At 26.0% G+C, this 26,164-nt stretch overlaps 2 protein-coding genes across 2 annotated transcripts; one reads left to right on the plus strand and one right to left on the minus strand.

The window, feature by feature from the left end:
* Positions 1 to 71: 71 nt before the first annotated feature.
* On the plus strand, positions 72 to 2,107 carry DICPUDRAFT_80158 (uncharacterized protein; the record flags this gene model as incomplete). Its single annotated transcript, XM_003289347.1, has 1 exon — positions 72 to 2,107. A coding segment is annotated over one exon (2,034 nt), but the record flags the coding sequence as incomplete, so codon positions are not given.
* Positions 2,108 to 2,370: 263 nt separating this feature from the next.
* On the minus strand, positions 2,371 to 26,111 carry DICPUDRAFT_72679 (uncharacterized protein). The gene is made up of 3 exons (XM_003289355.1): positions 26,087 to 26,111; positions 3,561 to 3,596; positions 2,371 to 3,474 (listed from the first exon to the last, which is right to left on the minus strand). Exons 2-3 carry the CDS (start codon positions 3,586 to 3,588, stop codon positions 2,372 to 2,374), a joined length of 1,131 nt encoding a protein of 376 aa, XP_003289403.1. The 5' UTR covers positions 3,589 to 3,596; positions 26,087 to 26,111; the 3' UTR covers position 2,371.
* Between the last annotated feature and the right edge of the window lie 53 nt (positions 26,112 to 26,164).

Below are 26,164 nucleotides of genomic sequence, written 5' to 3' on the forward strand. Positions count from 1 at the left end.
ACCTAAACCCACTGAAAAGAGTGGTGGTTTACTTGGGTCAATTACAAACATTTTTCCACCATCTACATCAGTCCCTATACCAACACCAACACCACAACCTCAAATTGAAACGCCCAAACCTACTGAAAAAAGTGGTGGCTTACTTGGATCAATTACAAACATTATTCCAAAAACAATTATCTCATCGACACCATCTCCAACACAACTACCAACTACGTCACCTTCACAACCCCCACAAAATGAAACCCCCAAACCAACTGAAAAAAGTGGCGGTTTACTTGGGTCAATCACCAACATTATACCAAAAACAATCATTTCCTCATTAACACCATCCCCATCAATCACCTCGTATCCTTTCCCATCACAACACCAAAGCGATACGCCCAAACCAACTGAAAACAGTGGTAGCTTACTTGGGTCGACTTCAAATATAAATCCAAAAACAACCTCGATTCCCTTTACCACACAACAAGAAACCCCAAAACCAACCGAAAAGAGTGAAAACTCAACTGCCGCTACTTCTTCGAATCAACAAAATGAAACACCAAAACCTACTGAAAAAAGTAGTGGACTAATGGGATCAATTGCAAATATAATTCCACCAATTTTTTCCTCCACGCCCTCATCAAAACCTTCAGCAACAGACGCTCCTTTGAAAAATGAAACACCAAAACCTACTGAAAAAAGTGATTCGGTTGGATCAATCACAAGTATAACTTCACAAACACCATCATCATCAGCCGCACCTTTCTCTCAACAAAACGAAACTCCTAAACCAACTGAAAAAAATAGTAGTTTACTTGGTTCAATTACCAATATTATACCATCGACAATAATTTCTTCACAAACTACTCCACCAACCACACCAAAGCCAACATTATCAGCTTCTTCACAATCTCAAAATGAAACACCTAAACCCACTGAAAAGAGTGGTGGTTTACTTGGGTCAATTACCAATATTATACCGTCGACAATAATTTCTTCACAAACTACTCCACCAACCACACCAAAGCCAACATTATCAACTTCGTCACAATATCAAAATGAAACACCCAAACCAACTGAAAAGAGTGGTGGACTACTTGGATCAATTACAAACACTATTCCAAAAACAATTATCTCATCAACACCATCTCCAACACAAATACCAGCTATGTCACCTTCACAACTCCCACAGAATGAAGCACCAAAACCAACGGAAATAAGTGGTAATTTAATTGGATCAACCACACCAGCTCCAATACAACCCCAAAATGAGCCACCCAAAACAACCAATAGCAATTTAACCGGTTCGACATTTGGTACAACGCCATCTCCATCACCATCACCATCACCATCTTCACCATCACCATCGCCATCGCCATCACCATCTTCAACACCATCACCATCATCATCTTCAACACCAATCAAAGTAGATCCTTCTTCACAAACAACACCACCTACCACATCAAAACCAACACTATCAGGTACACCAACACCAGTTTCATCACAACCCCAAACTGAAACACCCAAACCTACTGAAAAAAGTGGTTCTTTACTAGGGTCAATAACAAACTCAATACCCAAAACAATTATATCATCATTTACACAACCACCAACTCCAAATCCAACACAATCACCTGAAACTACTATAGCTCCAACAATAAGTTCAACCCCTTCTGTTTCTAATCAACAAAATGAAACACCCAAACCAACTGAAAAAAGTGGCACCTTGCTTGGATCAATTACAAATCTAATACCAAAAACAATTATTTCTTCATTCACACAACCAGCTCAATCACAAGCACCACAGATAAACCCAAGCGAAACACAAACACCAACACCTAAACCAACTGATAAGAGTGGTAATCTACTAGGATCAATAACAAATTTAATACCAAAGACAATTATCTCCTCATTCACACAACCAGCTCAATCACAAGCACCACAGATAAATCCAAGCGAAACACAAACACCAACCCCTAAATCTGGAATTATAGGTTCTATTACCAATTTGATTCCTCAAACTATTATTTCAATACAGCCCACAATACAACCTACAAGCCAACCAGCTCAAACAAAAAAACCAAGCTCTTTCTTTGGAAGCATAAATCCTTTTAACAGATAAATAAAATATTATTTATAATAATCTTATTAATATATTATTTTATTTCTATTTAAAACTTTTATTACTTTTTTACAATTTTTAGATAATTTTAAAAAAAAAAAAAAAATTTTAAAAAATATAATTGCAGAAATAAAAATACACATTTAAGTTTTTTTTTTTAAAAAGGATAAAATCAACTTTATAAAAAATTATTTTAATTTTATTGTTTTTTTTTAGACTTTTCTTTTATAATTTACATAAATAAATAAATATACAATTGGTTGTTTAGAAACATTTTCTGTGGACAATTGATGGACCTGATTCGTCGTATTCTTCTTTGGAGATCCACATTTGTTGGAAAGTTGAGAGTGAGGCTAAAATTGAACCACCAATCCAGACAGAGTATTTACGTTCTGGTGGAGCAATGATTTTAATTTTCATGGTTGATGGGGCTAAAGCAGTTAATTCTTTGTTCATACGATCAGCAATACCTGGGAACATAGTTGTACCACCTGATAAGACGACATTACCGTATAAATCTTTACGGATATCAACATCACATTTCATGATTGAATTGTAAGTGGTTTCGTGGATACCAGCTGATTCCATACCTAAGAATGATGGTTGGAATAAGGCTTCTGGGCAACGGAAACGTTCATTACCGATGGTGATGACTTGACCATCTGGTAATTCGTATGATTTTTCTAAGGCAGATGATGAGGCAGCAGTTTGCATTTCAGCTTCGAAGTCTAAGGCAACGTAGGCTAATTTTTCTTTGATATCTCTGACGATTTCTCTTTCAGCAGTGGTGGTGAATGAGTAACCACGTTCAGTTAAGATTTTCATCATGTAATCGGTTAAATCACGACCAGCTAAATCTAAACGTAAGATGGCGTGTGGTAAGGCATAACCTTCGTAGATTGGAACAGTGTGGGAGACACCATCACCTGAATCCATAACAATACCAGTGGTACGACCTGAGGCGTATAATGATAAGACGGCTTGAATGGCAACGTACATGGCTGGGGTGTTGAAAGTTTCGAACATAATTTGAGTCATTTTTTCTCTGTTAGCCTTTGGATTTAATGGGGCTTCAGTTAATAAGACTGGGTGTTCTTCTGGAGCAACACGTAATTCATTGTAGAAAGTATGATGCCAGATTTTTTCCATATCATCCCAATTGGTAACAATACCGTGTTCAATTGGGTATTTGAGGGTTAAGATACCTCTCTTTGATTGGGCTTCATCACCAACATATGAATCTTTTTGACCCATACCGACCATAACACCAGTGTGTCTTGGACGACCAACAATTGATGGGAAAACAGCTCTTGGGGCATCATCACCAGCAAAACCGGCTTTGCACATACCTGAACCGTTATCGATAACTATTTTAAAAAAAAAAAATTAATGTTAATATATAATTTTTTTTTTTTTTTTTTTTTTTTTAAATTTTTCTAAAAAATAAACATACCTAAAGCTTGAACATCTTCACCTTCCATTTTATTTTATTTATTTATATTATATATTTATAGTAGTAAGAAAAAAAAATAAATGTAAAATTATTTTTAATTTATAATTTTTGGAAAAATGAAAAAAAAATTTTTAAAAAAAAATAAAAATAAAAAAAAATTAAAAAAAAATAATTATTAACCCATGGGTTTTTTCAAAAACCAAAAAAAATATTAATTTTTATTTTCAAATAAAAAATAAAAAAACTGGATAGTTTTTAAAAAAAAAAAAATCATTTTTATTTTTTTTTGGTAAAAAAGTTTTCAATTAATTATTTTATTTTTGGTTGGATCATTTTAATTCTATTTGGGAACCCATTTTAAAATAATGGTTTATTATCAAAAACATTTAATGTTTTCAATTTGATAGGTTACACAAATCATTTAGGTTATTTGTGATTTTTAACGTGTTTTTGGTTATTTGAAAAAACATGAAAAAAAAAAAAAAAAGTTATAATAATTAAAATTTTTTTTTTTAAATGATTATTTATATAAGAAAAAAAAAAAAGTTTAAATAAAAATAATTATATTTAAATTGAAATTTTAGAGATTAATACTATTAAAATTAAAGATTTTTTTATTTTTTATTTAATTCCAATATTTTGTGTTTTTGGATTGGTTTTGTCAAAATGGTTTGGGTTTTACCAAAGAAATTTCATTTTCAACGAAAAAATTGGAAGTAAACCTGGTGCATATTTGAATTTATTAATGAGTTAGTGCAGGCACTAAATTTTAAAAAAAAAAAAAAAAAAAAAAAAAAAAAACCACAATTAAATTTGATATTTGAAAAGATAATATTTATTCATTTATTTGCAAAAAAAAAAAAAAAAAAAAAAATTATGGTGCATTATTATTACAATAGTTTTGTTATAATAATTTAAATTTATTCGGATTGAATTGGTTTAAATTCAATACCGGTTTTTTGATTTGATTTTAATTTTTTATAAAAAATAAAAAATGTTAAAACAAGGGAAATAAAAATGAAAATAATCATAAATTCAAACCAAGTTCCTTCTTTGGGGTCACCAGGTTTGCAACAATAAATTGGATATTGACTAAATTGAGATGGTTTATGCATTTTTTGTTGATCTAAAGTACCTGCGCTATCTCTAATCCAAGTATCTATTTTATAAGGTTTATCAGTTAATTCTAAAATTCTTGCACCTTCTAAGAATTTTGGATTGTATGAGCCATATCCAGTTTTACGACCATAGCCTAAATCGATGCCATAGTAATTACCATGAAAGTCGTTTTTGTGGTCATGACCAAAATATAAACCCTTAACATCTCCTTGCTGAATCATAGTCTCCACAAATTTAGATTCTTCAGTATAGTAGCAGCAAACAGATGCGTCACCAAAATCACCAACGACGTCGGCACTATTCCAAAGGTCTATAACTTCAGTTGGTGGTATGTGAACAAATGCAATGGCATCTCTGTGATTATTGGTGTCTGATAGGTTTTTATACCATTCAACCTGTGGTTTCTGGATACATCCCCAAACCTCGTCATTTCTACAACCATTTGTATCACTATCAAATATATAAATAACTGACTGTCCATTTTCTTTACTATCGTCCCCACTGCCATTGTAATCGCTTGGAAATATATTTAATTGATAGTTTGCAACACCTGGTAATCCTATTATATTATTGATTTCGGTTAGTGACAAATTATAATCCATATCAATTCTTGCAATTTCTTTACATGTTAATTTTCCTTCGCAATCGTGGTTTCCGAATGTTATAGACCAGGGTATACCCCTTTTAACCATTGGTTCTGTTAATTTTTTCCATGTTTCTATATATTTATTTCTTTGCCAAAAATTATAGCCACTAATCATATCGCCTGATAACATAACAAAATCAGGATTTTCTAAATCTAATATAGTCTCTATAGTTTTGGTAATGAAGTTATTTAAAATGTGAAATTAAGTTAATATACGCTTGCTGTAATTCTTTTTTTTTCTGTCTAAAAAGTTTTCGTCACATACCCTGATTTTTTGTATTTTTGTTATCATATTCTATACCTTCACCAAAGTGTAAATCTGTGAATTGTACTATTTTAAATTTACCATTTTCATTATATTTTAAAATGGGTTTATTATTATTATTAAAAAGAAGTTTATTTTTATTATTGATTGAGCTATTCCTATAATTATTATTATTATTATTATTATTATTATTATTATTATTATTATTATTATTATTATTTTTATTATTTTTATTATTATTATAACTAAGTTCGCTCCTAAAATTTTGTTCTATTGGGGATCCAGTCGGATTTATATTTATAAATTGTTTTGTATATGAAAAGTCTATTATTACTATGATAGCTATAAACAATATACCAAAGACCAAAAGCTTTTTATTTGAGGCCATTTTTTATATATACATATATTGAGGGTGGATAGTTTTGTTTATTATTAATATTAAGGTAATTATAAAAATTGTTTTTGTATATAATGAAAATTAATTTTATTTAGGTTCTATAATACAAAACACCAAAATAATTAAAGTTTTGTGTGCAACAGGTGTAAAAATTAAATATTATTTAATTGGGAAAAAAATAAAAAAAGTGTGCGTTTAAAAAAAAATTAAAAAAAAAAAAATTAATTTTAAAAATAATTATTTATTGAAATTATGGGTTTAAAAAAAATAAAATTAAAAAAAAAAAAAAAAAAAGAAAAAAACGACAGTTATTATTACATTTTTATTGTTTTATTATTATATCTTAAATAAATTATTGTGATTTTTTAATTTTTCTTTGGATTTGTTCTTTATTGTTATCCATACCAAAGAAAACATATGAAATAAAGAAACCAAATAAAAATGAAACTAGGATGAAAAGCCAAACAAATTCTCTAATGGCCTCTTCAAACAATGCAAACATTGGATTCCAGGGTCTTTTAATAGGTGATACATGTTTATTATAAAACATTACAAATTCTCTTAAATTTCCTGTGGTTGGTTCATGATTATAGTTTCTATATTCATTTGTGCCATTTTCAAAACTTGGTTTTATAAAAAAAAAAAGAAAAAAAAAGATTAATAAATTTTACTTTTATAGTTAATAGTTTATAAGTTTAAATATTTACTATTTTATATTTGGGAAGTATTCGACTCTATACAAGTCACAAATTTCTTGATTTTCGTCACAATTTACTTTACCAAAATTAAAGGTTTCTTTTGATTCTGAAAAATCAGCTTTTGATAAATTGTCAAATTCTGGCATGAATTTTTCGCAGTAAATACATTTTGGAATATGGAAAAATATTAACCAATTGCCATCATTTGGTTTTGGGAATGTTTCTGTAGTAAGATTGATGATTTTAATAATGGTTGATGGTGGAAGTGGTTTTTTAATTTCCTCTAAATATCCACCCTTAATAAAGTCAACTAAAGTTTCCATTGTTTTTTCACCTTTCATTTCATAGACCATACCATTATTGATGCTATAGTAATAAAAAATTAATTAGTATGATGATGATGATGATGATGATGATGAGTATTTTAATTATTAAATTTACATACACTTTAATAGTTGGATAAGATCTAATACCGAATCTTTTACATTGCTTTGGATTGGCAACACAATCAATTTTTGCAATTTTGATATTTTCTTTTGATGCGAATTTATCGGCTAATTGGTCGTAAATTGGTTTTAAATGTTTACAATGACCGCACCATGGGGCATAAAACTCAACCATAACAATGTCATTTGGATTTGATGTTGTGATGTCTTCAAAATTGCTATCTGTTAATTTTAATACATGGCTGTAGTCATCACCTTCCTCAGTTGTTTCTTCTGTTATTGCAATATTAATAATATTTAAAAACAATAAAATCAAAATGAAAATTTTAATTTTCATTTTTTAAAAATATTTATTATAATTATAATTATAAAAAGGAAGTTTATATAATTAATAATAAAATTAAAAAAAAAAAATAAAAAAATAAAAATTTTAATTAAAAAAATAAAATAAAAAAATTAAAAAAAAAAAAAAAAAAAAATTATTTGAAAAAACCCCTTTGGGTCATTTTATTGTGGAATATGAATACCAATAATATTATAAAATAAAAAAAGAATCACATTTTACATATTAATCAAATAATTACATTTATAAATCTAAATTTAATTTGAAGATAAATAATTTTTTTTTTTTAATTTTTTTATATTTTTTTTTTTTTTTTTTATTTTTTTTTTAATTTTTAAAAATTTTTAAATTTTTTTTATAATTTTTTTCATTTCCTTTTCAAAAAAAAACTAAAAAAATAATTTGTATATTCAGCATATCAGCGATAAATATTAATAAACTATAATACACAAATATCAAAGATCAAATATTGAATATCAAAGATCAAATATCAAAAATAAAATTAATTAAAATTTAATAATATTCACCTATAGGCTATAAATAAACTAAAATATAAAATTAAATTTTGTTATAACATATTTATAAAATGTCAGATCCTTTAACAGTTTTAAGAGGTGTTCTTGCCGAAGGCAAATCACCAATTATTGAAGGTGATGATTTTATAATGGGCAGATATAAATTTAATAAAAATTCATTAACAGCATTCAAAAGTCAAACTGGTTATTATACATTAGGTGCAGTTTACTTTTTACACTCAAACCGTGACTTAAAACATGGTGCCTACATTTTAGCAGCCTCAAAGAAAAATATTCCAGCTGTTGCTTTGTAAGTATTATAATTATTATTGTTTTGAAATAATAATATTAATTGGAATATTTATTACTATAGCAATGATAAAAAAGAATTATTACAATATTTAGATACAGGTGAATTATCAACATCAATTGTTTTTGACTCATTTTCAACAGGAACACAGGGTATTGCAGATAATGAACAATCAAATCAAGAACAATCATCCACACAAATTGCCTCATCCCAACAACACCATCAACAGCAACAACACCATCAACAACAACAACAAAAAGATCACCAATACAATGAATATAAAGTAGATCAAAAGGATCAGCAATTATTCAAAGGTGATACAACATCAATCGATTTAGATATTAGTTTTGATCAATATAAAGATTATCAAATTCAAGATTATTCAGAGTTTGAAAAGAAATATAAAAGTGAATATAAAATTAATCCTCTTTTGGTTGTAGATAAAGAATTAAGCCCAAAGGCCCAAGAAGAGAAATCAGTTTTCTCAAAGAGAATAGATTCAAAGAGAATTAAACCAGAAATCGTTGAAACAAGTGATACTTTTATTGAATCAATTAAATTAAAAAGAAAAAACCCAGAAAAATCTGAATTTATTTTATCTGACGAAGATGTAACAAAAGCAATTACCCAAAGAGAAAAAAAATCATCCGATAAAGTTTCAATTTTACAAAGTTCCACTGTAAGTAATAATATTATTTTTTTTATTTTGTTTTATAGGTTTATTGACATTATTTATTTTATTATTTTTAGTCTTTCATTTCAATTTTAAATAATTATAAAAAATTCAAAATTGACGAAGAAGAAGAAAGGAAAAGAAGACAAAGATCAAATGGCTCCATTAAAACAAATGGCTCTCAATCTTTCATTCCAACAAATTTAAAAAACAGTATGTTGAAAATTATTTATATCTAATTTTAAAACATTTGGTATTAACTATTATCCGCTTGTATTCTACAGGAACTCCAATTATTATTGTACCATCAACATTCACTTCACCAATTTCAATTTTTAATTCTTTAGACTTTTTACAAAATAGTTCATATAGACCCACATTAGAAAAAAAACAAGAAATGGCAGCTCAAAATATTATGAAACCATCAGTTGTAAATATTGATAGAATCACTTCACAAAAAGTTTCATATGAAATTATCGATAATATTAAACTTTTAAAACCAGATGATTGGTACAGAGTTGCAGCTGTTTTCGTTCAAGGCGAAGCATGGCAATTTAAAGATTGGAAATGGTCCAATCCTCCAGAATTATTTTCAAATGTTAGGGGTTTTTATGTCAAATTTGATGACTCCAATGTACCAGATGTTGTAAAATCATGGGATGTTAAAGTTTTACATGTAATTATTCATTCATTTTTTTTCCAATTCATTAATTTATATACTAATCAATATTTATTATTTTTATAGATAAGTAAATCAAAAAGACATTTAGATCAAACTGCCCAAGTCGAGTTTTGGAATGCATTTGATGATTTTGTAAATGCTAGAAAACCATATCTTAATCGTTAGTTTTAAAAAAAAAAGTTAAATAAAAAAATATTTAAAAAATTCTATGGTTTTTCCTTTTTAATTTTTTTGTTCATGAATTTTCTAAAGTTTGATTTTCGAAATTTGGTAAATAAAAACATTTGATCCACATTAAAAAAACCCATAACAACAATACCACATTTCTCAAAATATAAAATAGGTTATAATATTTTATAAAGTTATTAAAAAGCTATTTAAATAATTAAATAACAACCTAATCCACTATGAGCAGTCATACATCACTCCACGAGTGCTTGGACAGGCCCATAAATTTGTTGGCTACAAGAGTTTACACTTATAACCAACTACCTCACTAAATTAAAGAAAAAAACCAAAAAACTATAAAAATTAGATTGTTTAAATTTAAAAAAATTTATTTATTAAATTTTAAAAGTACATATATAAATCTATTTTGAATAGAAATGTATGGTCCCAATTAGGAGGATTGTTTAATAGTTTCTAACTCTTTCTTCAATTCTCTTTAAAATTGGCTCTCTTTTTTCTTTAAGTTCTCTTCTTATAGCCTCGACATCTGGCTGAGAATGTTTACTGTTTCCTTTTACTTGAGTATTTTCATTATGACTTGTTTTTGGTTTTTCTTCAACTTTATTTTTTTCAGATAAATTTAAATGAAATTGTTTATTATTTAAAATTAACGATTGAGATGAAGCCAATTGTAATCTTGAAAATAATTGAACGAATCTTAAACTAATTGGTTGTACTGATAATGACATTTTCCTAAAATTATTTTGCTTATATTAATACTATTATTATATTACTGTTGTATGTTTTTTGTTATTTATTGTAAATAAAAGAAAAAAAAAATTTAGGGGGAGTTTTTTCAAATTACAATTTTTAATAAAATTTATTATTTAATTTTTTTTATTTTTGAAATTTAAATAAAAATTAAATTGTTTATTATAATGATATTTATTTTTATTTTTATTTTTATTTTTTTATTTTTTTTTTTTTAGATATTTTAATTTTCAAGTAAAGATTTTTTTATTAAAAAATAATCAAACCTTTTTAAAAGAATATTTGATTGATTGTTTTGTTTATTTTAAAAAAATTAATATTAAACTAATAATACTAAAATTTTTTAATAATTTTATTTAAATAAATTAGATTTGTACAGATTAACATTTTGGTTGTTAATTATTTTTGTGTCTCGAACAGTATACTGGAAAAAAAAAATTTATACTGATTTTTTAAACTGATTGATTGCTAAAATAATAATAATCTTGTTATTATTATTCTTATTATTACTATTATTATTATTATTATTATTAATTATAAAGATCAATATCTTTATTGCCAACATATTCACATATATCATCTAAATCAAATTCCATTACTGATAGGTCACCAACTAATTGAACAATGGCCATTTCATCTTTTTTATTTCTTCTTCTTTCTATTAAAGTACCAATTTTGCCCCTATATTTCCCTCTGACAATGACCAAGTCACCTTTGGCTTTTGGAATTGCAGTTTCTAACATACTTTGTTTAACATTTTCTAAAACTACACCATTATAAAGTTGTAAAGAGCAAAGTTTTTCACCCAAGATATCGACTACAGTCGCTTTTTTGTTATAATATTTACCATCACCTAGCGATTTACTGATAATTTTAACAAGAATTTGGGGTCTAATCCACATTATTGATGTGCCATTTGATTCATTTGAACCAGCAGATGATGATAATGATGATGTGTTGGATGATGATGATGATGCTGATGATGATGATTGTTTATTTGATGATGATGAGGTGGATGATGTAGAGGATGAAAGTGATGAGTATGATGATGATAATGATGATAGTGACATTGATGGCATTGACGAATCGGATCTATTTGATAGGGATGATGAATATGACAAAGATAATTTATTTTTGGTGCTACTATTACTATTATTACTATTTGATCTATTAATTGGTTGGTAAACATCTAAAAGGGATAAATCGGATTTATCAACAACTACTTTTTCATCAGATTTAAAAATAATTTCAACCTTATCATTCTTTAACATAGTAACCTTTGCATTCATACCTTGATGTGGACCATTAACTACGACGACAAGTGACCCTTCTTCTAATCTTTTTGGTGCAACTAATTTTTCATCGATACCTTTGATATGTCTAACTTTACCATCTGGACCCTCTGGCATTGGCATTTGTGGGCCATCGTCTAGTGGTCTGGCACCCAAACCTAAACGATAACCTGGTCTTTTAATATATTCGATTGGTTCAACTAAACCTTTATTTGATTGGCCAATTGATTTTCCTGGTTCCCATCCCATACCTCTTAACATTGCTTCACCAAAAATACTAATTGGTGTTCCATTATAATCATCTTCAGTTGATTCTTCAGGTCTTGACTCAACATCATGTTTGAATTTTTCATCTTCATTATTAAACCCATCGATACCTCTTAGCTTCATGATTAATGGAACTCTTTTATTTTCATCTTGATTATTATTTACAATTGATTTAATTTCTTGTTTTTTATTTGGATTAAGTTGTAAACCAGTAAGATTTGATTTATAGAATGGTTTTTTTTCTTCTTCTGGTTGTTCGACTTTTTGCTTTTTGTTTTCGTTCATTGCTAATTCTTGGTTGGTGATGTTTTCTTTTTTCATTACAATTTCATAGTTTTTATTTAATTGTTCGGCAAATGGAATAACTTTTGGACCCTTGGCTGGTTCATCACCAAGAAATGTTGAAATTTTAGTACCTTCTAATGTTGTAATATAGTTATCTTCCTTTTTCTCTGGTTCTTTTCTTTTAATTAAAGAACTAGTATTAAGTTTACTTTTATTTGAAAACCCAAAACTAATGCCTTTCATTTGTTGAATGCCACTACCATTATCACCATTATCCGGGTTACCCCCATCATTGTTGGTGATATTAACAAATTTGGTAGTTTCTTCCATGTGTATTTCGATAATTTTTGTTTATAAATTTAATTATATTTATATAAAATATAAATATAAGCAACTATATATTATTATTATGAATTATTTATTATTGTTATTACAAAAGAAAAAAAAAAAAAAAATTGTTATTTTAAAACCTATTTATATACAAGTTTAATTTTAATTTTTGAAAATTTAACAATAATTGAAAATTTTTTAAGAAAAATTTATAAAAAAATAAAAAAAAATAAAAAAAAATAAAAAAAAAAATAAAAAAAAAAAAAATAATTAAAAAAAATAAAAATTATTCGTTTTGATTTTTGTGAAATTATCAGAAAAATTCTGTGGATTCCATTACAAGTAATTGATGTATACACACCTGGTGTGAATGTGGCTGTGGTTAAAATAAGTGAAGTTTATTGTGAACTATGATAAGTTCCAAATTAATATTAAAGAACCCTTAATTAATAAATAAAATAAAAAAAAAAAAATAATAAAAAAATAATAATAAAAATATTTTTTTTTTTTAAAATTTTTTTTAAATTTTTTATTTTTTAATTTTTTTTAATTCTCAAAATTTTTTTTTTTTTCTTAATTTTAATATTGTTTAAATTTCTTTCTCATCACAAACTTGTGTATTTACAATAAATTTCGTACATATATATATTAATAATACACACCCTTAATATCCTCTTTTTTTGTGTTTATTAGAGAAATTAAAATCATAAAACAATTCTTATAAAATGTCATCCATATTACATAAAAAAGCTCAGTTTAAAAAACAGGTAGAGGATGTATTTAAAGAGCATCAAGATTTAGTTAAATATACCAAAAATGTTTTATTAATTAAAAGACCTATCGATTTTGGTGTTTTGGTTGTCATAGTTTCATTACTTTTATTCTATTTCAAAAATTTTAATATATCAGCTATTTCTTTTTTCAGTTTTTTTATTGCATCAGTTTTAATTTTTCAAGTAGCTATTACAAATTTCAATTTTAAATTTATTACAAGAATACTTGTAAGTAATACAATATTTATTATTATTATTTCATTCTTATTCATTATACTAATTAATCATTCAAATATTTTACTAGCCAGTTCAAGATTCAAAGGAAAGTTATGATGATATTGTTAATTTAGTAGTTAAAATTAGATTTTCATTCAGTGACTCATTATCAGAATTAAATAGATTTAGACATGTTAATCCAACAAAGGTAAGAAAAAATAATAAAACTTCAAAAAAATAAAAATATAATAATATTAATCATATAATTTGTTTTTAGTTTAATATCCAAACAGCTTTAGTTTTCATTGTTTTAGGTTCTATTGGCATATTTTTATCAGGTTACACAGTTATTACAATTTTAGTTTTCGCATTACTTTTCTTACCATATATTTTATATGGTAAAAAACCAGAGAATGCACAAGGCAGAGCCAACGATATCATAAATAATCTTATTATAAATGGAAAACCATTGGTTGAAAAAATTTTCGGTATGGTCCAACAATTATATAAATATGTTATGGATTTAGCCACCAATAAACAACAACCATCACCAGGTATTCCAAACCCAAATTTTAACAGACAACAATCATCATCAGTCAGTGAAAATGAACCAGTCAATTTAGCTAAAAACAATATTAATAAAGTATTTGAAAATCAAGATCAATTAAACAGATTTAGTGGTGATTTCAATAAAGTTAAAAACCAATCAGAACAATACATTTCAAATTTACAACAACAAGTAGACCAACAAGCCCAAGATTATGTTGAAAGTTTATCAGATGATGCCTATAAGCAATATAAAAATTCAAATAGTGGCGTTTTAAAAAAAAGATTTTAAATAATATAAATAAATAATAATATAAAGCAAAAATAAAACAATGATTATATTAATCATAATTCTTAGAGATGAGTAAATTCTAAATAAAGATTAATTTCAAAATTTAAAATATCCTTTTTCATTTTTCTTTTTTTTTGTTGATAACAAAACTAAATTATAATTATAAATAATAAATTAGAGAGCAGATTAAAATAAAATATTTTTTTATTGTTTTTAAAATCAATTATTACTTTAATAATTTTTATTTATTTACTGAACAACCTAATTTTACAAATTAATCTAAAATTATATGATTTATGATTTATCTAGTGGGTGAATATTATCAATTAATTGATAGCGGTATAAAGAAATTATTTATGGCTTAAATGAAAATTTTGATGCATGTTGGATTTCATAATTTGCAATTGTTTCGACTAGCCACTCTGAGGTAACGACATCACCTTTAGCACCTTTGATATCTTCACTTTTAGCCTCCTCCTTTTCAACGATTACATAGTCAGCTTCTGCTACATTTTTTGTAATTTTAGCACCCATCCATTTGGCCAATTGTTCTTTTTGGGTTTTAGTTAATTTCTTATGTTTACCAGCAAAACAAATAGATTTTCCATTTAATAAACGTGGTTCACCATTTAAGTAGGATGTTCGCGAAAGATTAACACCTTTATGTTGGGTGACTTCATATTCGGTTTCGTTATCTAAAATCTTTTGTTTTGAAATACATTCTTCTAACCATGTTCTATTTAAAATCCATATTGAGCCCATAGCGATTGCTTGAAGGAATTTGTGAGTTCTTTTAGTTGGGTCGTACATAACCAAATGGGTAAATTCCTTTGGATCTTCTGAAATATTTCCACGAAGAACGTTGAGAATTGAATCCTCAATTGAATTTTTATCGCAATCTAAAAAGCCAGTAATGCAAATAACTTTGTCATCATTGTCATCATCTTCATCCTCTTCAACAAATGATTCATCCATTGTTTGGTCAACATCCGATGATTGTGATGATTTTTCTTTTCTTTTTCTTTCTTTTCTTTCTTTGGGTTCATCACTTTCTTCATCACTTTCTCCATTCTCTTTTTTCTTAGATTGTTTCTTTGAAGATGATTTTAAAGATTTTGAAGATTTGTTTTCCTTTTCCTTGTCCTCTTTTGATGATTTTGAAGATTTGTTTTCTTTTTCTTCCTTTTCTTCTTTTCCTTCTTTTTCTTCTTTTTCTTCTTTTTTTGATGATGATTTAGTTAATTTACTGTCTTTAACTTTTTTTTTTGGTGATTCTTCAATTTCTTCTTCGGAATCTTCAACTTTTCTTTTCTTTTCACTTGCTTTCTTGGTTGTTGGTGATTTCTTTTCAGTTTCTTCTTTCTTTGAGGATTTCTTTGGTGTTGTTGTTTTCTTTTTTTTATCATCTTCATCTTCACCACTATCTTTTTCTTTTTCTTCCTCTTTCTTTTTATTTGCAGTTTGCCTTGCAGTTGGTTTAACTCTATTTGATTTTGGTTTTTCAACTTTTTCAACCTTTTTTTTATCATCTTCAGAGTTTTCAATTTCATCCTCACTTTCATCTTTTTTCGATGGTTTCTCTGACTTTGTTTCTTTTGAAGGTTTCTTTCCGAGATGATTTCCTTCTTTCTTTTTTTGTTTTTCCTTTTCCTTTTCCTTCTCTTCCTTTTCTTTTTTCTTTTCTTCTTTTTTTCTCTCTTTCTCTTTTTCTTTTTCTTCCTTTTCTTTTTTCTTCTCTTCTTTTTCTTTTTCTTTATCCTGTTTTGCTATAGAGTTCTTTTTGAATTTCTTTTGATTTTCGCCAGCATCATCTGCATCATCACTGTCTTCAAGACTGATCTTTGCTGGTCTACCTCTAGATTTTGGTGGTAATGGTTTACTACCATTTTGTGACGGTGTTTTATCAGAGGTTGGTGGTGTTGTTGTAATATTAGTGGTTGGTGTTTCTGTTTTTGAATCTGTGTTGGTTGCTTCAGTTTCTGTAGTAGTGGTTGCTGTTTTTGTTTGTGATTCTGTTGCATCTTTAGTTTTATCTTGACTATTATTTTCTTTTAAAAATAATAATTATATTAAAATAATAACTGTAAATATAAATATATTCGATTTGTTTTGATATATTAAATAAATTGTTTACATACTATTAATTTCACTTTCTGATTTTAAAAATTGGTCTACAATATCTGTCATTTTTATTTACAAGTTTTATTTTTTATAAAAAATAAAAAAAAAAGATAAGGGATAATAAAAAAAAAAAAAAAAGTAAATATGTTATTATGTGTCAATGAAATAAAAGATAAAAAATAAAAAAAAAAATTAAAATTAAAATTATTTTTACAAATTTAAATTTTTTTTATTTTTTATTTTTTTCAGCTAAAACTGTTTTTTCTTGTAATAAAATTTTTGATTTATGAAATAATTTCAAAAATGAAGTGATGAGTTTATTAATATAACAATATCCAAATTATTTCAATTGATTTTATTATTACTTTGATTATTATTTTGATTATTATTATTTTGATAATTTTGAAAGTTTTTCTACTTTGATACTATTAATAGTATAATTACTATTGTTATCTTTTATTATTTTATTCTTATATCGCTCATTCCACATTTGGAATAAATAATAATTAAATAAAACAAAAAAATTTTAAAAAAAAAAAACTTTAATTTTTAATTTAGTTTTTTTTAAAAATAAAATCATAATTTATAAAAGATTTTACAAACAATAAATATTCTATTTTTTTCATTACCAACAATTTTTTCAATTTTTAATTTTTTTCGTTTTTTTTTTAAATTAAATATTTTTATTTTTTTTATTTATTCTGTATTTTTTGATCAAAAAAGTATTAGAAATGAATAGTCAAAAAATTTGCATTATTGGTGGTGGGCCATCTGGTAAGTAATTTATTTAAATATTAACAATATTAAAATTTTTATTAATAGAAATTTAAAATATTTAGGTATTTCATCATTAAGAGAATCAATTAGATTTGGTTTAGAACCAACACTTTTTGAAAAACAATCAACTGTTGGTGGAATATGGGTGCCTGGTACAGGTTTTACTTGGGATTCAATGCGTACTAATATTACAAAATATACTTGTTCATTTTCAGATTATCCAATGTCAGATGAAGAAGAAATTTATCCCAACCAAGAAAGAATTTCAAAATATTGCGATCAGTTTTGTAAAGATTTCGATTTATATCGTTTCATTAAATTCCACACTAAAGTTATAAAAGTGGATAGAATTAATAATAATACCCAATGGAGGGTAGAATGGATGGATATTTCAGAGGAAGATATCTTTGAAAATGAAAATCAATCCAATAATAATAATATTGATAGTAACAAAATGGATATTAAAAGCGATGTTTTCGATTTCCTGATTGTAGCAAGTGGTATTTTTAGCAAAACTAATCAAGTCAATATTGAAGGAATTTCAAATTTCAAAGGATCTGTTTTAAATTCAAGATTTTATAAAAACCCAGAGCAATACAAAGATAAAAAAGTAGTAATTGTAGGCACTTCGTATTCTGGATGCGAAATTGCCTCAGAGGTATCAAAGGTTTCTAAAAAGTGTATTCATGTTGGTCATAAAAATTATTGGGTTCTTTCAAGATATCTACCATCCCCATCAGGAAAATTCCTGCCCTTAGATTTTATGTTTTTCAATCGTAATAGAGAAAACCCAGGTCCAGTTTTAACTAGAGAGGAAACATTTAATAAAAAAAATCTATACTTTAATACAATAAATCCTCAACAGAATTTAAGTTTAAATCCAGATTCGAAGATCGGTGTAACTCATATAAAAGATTCACCAACATTCACAGTTATTTCAGATACCTATAAGAACCAAGTATTAAATGAATCGATTCAAGTATGCACAAATGGTTTTGAAATCACCAAAGTTATTGACGGCAATACCTTAGAACTTACAAACTCAAAAGGTGAAAAGATAGTAGAGAGCGATGTAGATCATATCATCATGTGCACTGGTTATAAATCGGATCTATCATTCTTCAAACATGATAAAGAGTTGCTCGATGATATCCACTATGACGAAAACAATTCATTTTTACCAGTAGTACTCTTTAAACATGTTTTACCAGTAACTAAAAAGTATCAAAATCTTGCATTTATTTCAATTTATAGAGGTCCATTCTTTTGCGAACTAGAATTAGCATCAAGACTTGCAATTTATGCATTTAAAAAACAAATTGAATATCCATCAGAAGAAAAATTAAACCAAGCACTCATTGAAAACAAACAACTTAGAACTACAGGTCAGCAATTCCCAGTTTTTGACTTTGTAAAGTATACAGAAGAGCTTGCCACCGAAGCTGGTTGCTATCCCGATTATAATAAATTAAAAACAGAAGATACAGAACTATATAATATAACATGGATTGGATTTTTTAACTCTGCAGTATACAGACTACATGGCAATGGTAAATCAGACTATAATAAAACTAGAAACTATATTTTTAAAACTCAAGAATTTGTAAACTCTTATAAAGGTCAAGAATGAAACTTTTTATAACAACTATAATAAAGTATTTGATTTTTTTTTATTTAAATTTATAGCCACAAAAAAAAAAAAAACAATAGAACTTTACACTACAATGATTTTCAATGAATAAATTTACAAATGATTAACGATTAATTTAATTTTTTAAAATTTAAAATAATAAAATTTTTTTTAAAAAAATTTTTCATTATTTTTTTTTTTTTTTTTTAATTTTTTTATTTTTCATTTTTATTAAATAATATTCACAAATAATATAATATCTACGAATACATCAATATATTATTATTATATATTTGTTTGTAAATATGGAATTACATGTACAATTAAGACATAGTACAGATTGTTTTGTTTCATTACCACCGAAAATTGTACATTCGTTATTGTTATTATCAGAAAAAAATTCAAAATCATTAGGTACAATACCACTAGAGATAACATGGTACGATAAACAACTAAAAAAAGATAATAAAGCTTATGTTGGATGGGCAGGAGGTTCAACAGATCCACACTTACCAGATACAATCGAAATGAGTCCAGAAATGGCATTATCTTTAGGCACAAGTTTTCCAGGTGGTTCAAGTTTACAAAATGGTCAGAAATTAAAAGTTAAAGCTCTAAATTATATAGAACCTGCAAAATCTGTACAAGTAGAACCTTTAACATCTGATGACTGGGAAATTTTAGAGGTACATCAAGAATATTTAGAAGAGCAATTATTAAATCAAGTTAATATTTTATTCATTGATCAAATAGTACCAATTTGGATACACCATAAAACAATTATTAGATTAAAAGTAACTGAAACTTTACCATCGTCTGTAGTTAAACTTTCTTCAAATTCTGAAATTATAGTTGCACCAAAACCAAGACAATCAACTCTGGATGCTTTAAAAAAAATGAACCAACTTTCAAATGAAGCATTAAAACCAAGATTTTTAACAGTCAAGGATTACATAATAAATAATAATAATAATAATAATAATAAAGATAATAATAACAATCAATTTATAAATGAAGTTTATATTAGTAAAGAATTATTAAAACAGTTTCACTGGAATATTGGCGATATTATTGAAATCTCACTTAGTAGTAAAAAAACAAATGTAAAAAAATCTAATAATAAGGACAACGACCAAGATAGTGACGATCAAGATGATTTTGATAGTGATGAGGAAAATGATAACAATCATATAATGCAACAAGATGAAAAGAAAGAAAAGAAATTCAAAAAAACAATTTTTTCAAAAATATTAGTATCAGACAGGGCAAGCAATGATCATTTTGAAATTTTAATTCACAAAAATATTAGAAACATTGGAAATTTTTATATAAACACATTGGTTAGATGTAAACTAACTCAAAGCCACTCAATTCCTATATGTCCAATTGGATCAGTAACTGCAAGACAAATCATATGGAAAAAAAATAATTTATCAAAATATATAAAACAAAAAAATCAAATTGATAAAATCTATTCAACTGATGAATTAAAAGAATTGGTTAGAAATTGGGCTAGAAATACTTTATCTGATAATAAAAGATACCCATTATTAAATAATTCAATAGTTTCAATAAATCAAAATCTTGATATTTCTTTTCAATTTAATAATTTAACTTCAACTCAGTCTAATAATAATAATGATAATAGTATAAACAACAATAATCCAAATGGTAATAATAACAATAATAATTTAGCAAATAATTTAGATAATACTGATTTAGTTGGCCAGCATAATAATCCATACCTATCAAATATACAACAAATTGGTGAAATGTTATCAAATTTAAACAATCCACAACACCAACAGCACCAACAACAACAAAGAGATTCAAAAAATACAATTAATCAATATCAAATGAACAATGGTGTATTTATGTTAGGATTGGATTCAATTCTGAATGATACTACATTTAAAGTTTTACCAATTGAAAAGAAAAAACAATTAGAAGACTATAACGAAATTGGTGGCGATCAACTCTTTCAAAGAATCGGTGGTATGGAGAAACAATTAAAGGCTGCAAAAGATTTCTTATCATTATATTTATATAAGGATCTATCAATTATGAGAGAAGAATTAAATACTCCAGGCATTAATGGTTTAGTAGTTGGTGGTCCACATGGTAGCGGTAAATCATTATTTATAACTGCTTTAGCAGCTCACTATTCAAATGATAAACGATCCCAAGCATTCATAACTAGATTGGATTGTTTAGATTTAAAGGATTTAAAAGTAGAAAAGATCAGAAAACATTTAAATCGTATATTTTATCGTGTATGCAAAGAAAGTGGCCGTTGCAACCCATCTATCATTATTTTTGAAGATTTAGATTCAATTTTAGGTGCACCCAATGATCAAGACCCAGGTTCAAAAATACGTTGTAATCAATTAGTATCACACATGAAATCATTAGCATTCCGTTACTCAAACAAATCGAATCCAGTTGTATTAATAGCAAGTGTAATGTCACCTCAAGCACTCTGCCAATCAATTCAAATCCCTGAAATCTTTGGTCAAACTATCGAATTACCAGCACCAACCAGAGAAGAAAGAGTTGAAATTTTAGAAAAATATTTAGATTTTAATGGTAAAACAATTAAAAACAAAGAATCTATTAATCTAATGAAGTTCTCTGCAGCACTAGAAGGTTATTTAGGAAGCGATGTCGAACAAATCATAGATAGAGCAATTCATTTAGCATCTATTAAAGAGATTGAAGAGAACAAAGAAGACGATAACACTGAAAAGAATTTAATAGATTTTGATACAATCGAAAAAGCTAAAGAAGGTTATACCCCAATCACCCTTAAAGGTATCAAACTCCACACTTCAGAAATTAAATGGGAAGATATTGGTGGCTTAGATTCAGTCAGAGCAATGCTAAAAGAAACTATAGAGTGGCCATCCAAATTCCCCAAGCTTTTCGCATCGTCACCTCTTCGTTTAAGATCAGGTATCCTCTTATATGGTCCAACTGGTTGCGGTAAAACTTTATTAGCCTCTGCTATTGCAAGTGAATGTGGTTTAAATTTTATTTCCGTTAAAGGTCCAGAACTTTTAAATAAATATATAGGTTCATCTGAACAATCTGTAAGAGATATGTTTAGCCGTGCTTCATCTGCAAAACCATGTGTACTATTCTTTGATGAATTTGATTCCATTGCACCACGTAGAGGCCATGATAGCACTGGTGTAACTGACCGTGTTGTAAATCAATTTTTAACCCAATTGGACGGTGTCGAAGGTTTGACCGGTGTTTATGTTTTAGCTGCCACTAGTAGACCAGATCTAATAGATCCAGCCCTATTAAGACCTGGTAGACTTGATAAATCACTCTACTGTAATATCCCAGATTATAACGAACGTTTGGATATCATCAAAACATTAGAAAGAAAAATGAATTTCTCTAAATCAATATCTTTGGAGGAACTCGCTAAAAATTCAGAATACTATACTGGTGCAGATTTAAGAGCTCTCATGTATAATGCACAATTAAAATCAATTCATCAATGGATGAATGAAAAGGAAGAAGAAAAGAAAAGAATCAATAAAGAAAAAGAAGAATTAGAGCAGCAAAAGCAACAACAGCAACAAGAGGACGATTTTGTAATATTTAAACCAAAAAATCAAATAGATACCCTTTTAACATTCGAAGAAAAGACAAATTTAAAAAAACAAATTGACTCCATTAAATCCCAATATATAAACTCTGCAACAAATAAAAAATCATTATCAAATGAACAACCACCACTTATTACTCAAGAACATTTAGACAAAGCATTTAGTGAATCCTCACCCTCAATTTCAGAGCCTGAAAGAAAGAAATATGAAAGAATGTATGTATTAATACAATATATATATAAATATTAACACAATATAAAAAACACATATTAATTTAAATTATTATTTTAAAAAATTAGTTATAACAACTTTTTAAAAGAAAGAGGATCTGTAACAGGTGAAAAGAAAGAAGGGCCAAAACAAACTTTAGCCTAATAATAAAACAAAAAAATAAATAAAACTATTTTTTTTTTCTAAAAATTTACTATACAATATTTATTTAATAATTTAAACTACTATCACTACTTATTTTTATTGTATTATTACAATTATAACAATATATAAACCCATAATTTGATTGATGAGATTCTATTCCATTATTATCTGCAGTTACTACAACACTATACATTCCTCTGGGTATATTTTCTATTATTTTTGATACAAATTTGTTGCCTACTGGTTCTACGAATTTATATTTAATCCAGTCTTTATTAATTTGGCTAATATATACATTATATGATATCAAAGATACTGCTGAAAATCTATTATCTGAATTAAAGACTACTGATATATGCATAATGTTGTTACTTTCATATGCAATACCACAACTAAGATTAAATGGAGCTTTAGGTGTAAGTGAAGGATTTGAAAATGATACATTGTACTCGAAATTACCTGTACTTAATAGTGTATTATGGTTCTCTACAACAAGATAGAGGTCATCTCCACCGGTTGTTTTTGAAAATGAGCTCTTGACTTTTAATTTATCTATAATAATGGATTCATTGTTGACTTCACCTGTATTAGTATTACAACTTTTTGATGCTTTGTATGAATATTTAGAGAATTGTTCTTTTGAATTAAATAAGCAAACTGAATATTTATCCGGCATCCATCCTTTAGGATTAAAATTACCACTGACCAATGATCTTACGGCTATGGGACAATGATATTGACGATATCTTAAAAACTTGGCATCTGGTTCTATGAATTTACAATTGGTGTTACATGATGAATAATGTTGATTAAATATATTTCCATTGTATAGATCTAAAAAATGTAAACCGAGTTGAAATAATGGGCATTGGTATGGTTTACAATTTAAAAGTATCGGCTCGTTTGGGTGATCGAATAATGAATTTGGTATTGGGTCTTGTTCTTTGGTAAGATTATTCATGTTTACATATCTTCGGTATACATAATTGTGTGAATTATTGGTCATAAATGCTGAAAATCCTTTATCTCCAATTGCTGGTTGTCCAAATGTAATAGCATGTAAACTCTTAATATACTGTCTTGTGGTAATTTCTCTTCCCATATAATCCATGGTTGCGATGACTGCTAACGCCCCACCCTTATTTAAAATTTTTAAAAATAAAAAAATAAATAAAACTATAAAAAAATAAAAATTTAAACAATTAAAAAATAAATACATACCAATGAGTGACCAGTAAAATAAATGTCATAGGGTTGATCAATAGAAGCAATAACATTCAATAATGCATCAGAAATTTGGCCGTACTCTCTTAAAAAACCATTATGGATTCGGCCACAACCATTTGCGCTTTTTAAAGGACATTCAATGGGGACAATACTTAAATCTGAAACAATATCTGACAGTCCATCTGTACCTTTAAAAGAGACTACTAAATTATTACTTAATTTTGACTGAAATACCATCATTCTACTTGTATCTACCAACACACTCCATTCCATACATTCTCCATTTAATGAAACAAATTGGTATTGTTTGGTGTAGTTTGTAACATCATAAACCAAGTCACTGAAATAACCAAAGATTGAATCCCCATCACTAGATATTATTGATGATTTACAACAATAATTTACCAATATAACATATACTACTATAATACAATTTATCAATAAATTTTTATAATACATTTATAATTATACTGATAAAGATAAATATAAAAAATAACACACAAAAATAAAATAATAAAAATTATCAAAAATAAAATTTTAAAATGTTAATATCTTTTTTGATTTAATATATTAAATACAATTATAAAATTAAAACTATTTAAAGATAGTGGTTTATGATGTGGTTAAAAATAACAGATTAAATGATTTATAATCTATTATTTTGTTGTTTTTTTTGTTTTGTTTTTTTTAAACCCCCACTTTTTTTATAAATCCAAATTTATTTATTAAAATAACCTACTTTGTATTTTTTAAAAATAAAGTTTTATAAATCTTGGTTGATTTAAAAATAGTTTTTTTTTAAATTTATTTAATTTTTTTTTTTATTTTCTTTTTTTTTTTTAATCAAAAAATGTAAAATATAATATAAACCATATGTTATACATCATTGACAAAAAAAAAAAAGGTTGATTTAAATAAAAATAAAAAACAACAATGGGGATCTAATAATTTTTTTATTAGTCTTTTTTTTTAAACAATAATTATTTAATAAAAAAATTATTATGATCAATTAGTAAAACTAATAAGATTTATTTTTTTTAAATTAAATTATTATAATTAAAAAAAAAAATTTTATTAATCCTTATTAAATCATATTTGAAAAATAATAAATGTATAAAATAAAAAAAAAAAAAAAATAAAAAATAATCTATCCAATTACAACTTCTTATTAAACACACATTTTTAAATTTACACAAAAAAAAAACCCACTCACAAAATAAAATAAAACATACCACTTTTTATATACAAAAAAAAAAGCTTATATATATCTTATTTTTTATATTTACACCCACCACTATTATTTACCGACAATTTATACACCCAATACATAAAAAAATTTATTTATTAATATTTCAATTCTTTGTTTTATTATAATTAATTTTACTCCCCCTCAAAATGGGAGATGTATATTAATTTTTAACATTAGACACAATAATGACTTATATATAAAAATAAAACAATATTATTACTATTATTATTTTTATTTTTATTGGTTTACTTCATTGTTATTAATAATAAACTTTTTATTATATTGTCAATGATGATCAAATAAAAGTAAAATAATTATTATATATCTTAGAAACAATTAATAAGAAAATAAATAAAGTATAGAATAAAAAAAAAGAATTTTAATTTTTCTTTTTTATTTTTGAATTTTATATCTGTTGAAACAAAAAAAGAAATAATAATTTTTTTATCAATTATTACAATAAATAAATTAGGTTTATTTTTATCTATAGGTTTAAATATATATTTATTTTTTTTTAACTTTTTTTTTTATATATTAATATATGAAGTAAAATTATTATTATTTACCATTA

Source organism: Dictyostelium purpureum (assembly GCF_000190715.1).
Source record: "Dictyostelium purpureum unplaced genomic scaffold DICPUscaffold_173, whole genome shotgun sequence".
Classification (NCBI taxonomy): Eukaryota; Evosea; class Eumycetozoa; order Dictyosteliales; family Dictyosteliaceae; genus Dictyostelium; species Dictyostelium purpureum.

Coding starts and splice junctions, on each gene's coding strand:
- DICPUDRAFT_72679 (XM_003289355.1), bottom strand. CDS start 3,588: ATGGAAGGTGAAGATGTTCAAGCTTTAG. Junction 3,475..3,560: donor TGAAGATGTTCAAGCTTTAG/GTATGTTTATTT, acceptor TTTTTAAAATAG/TTATCGATAACGGTTCAGGT.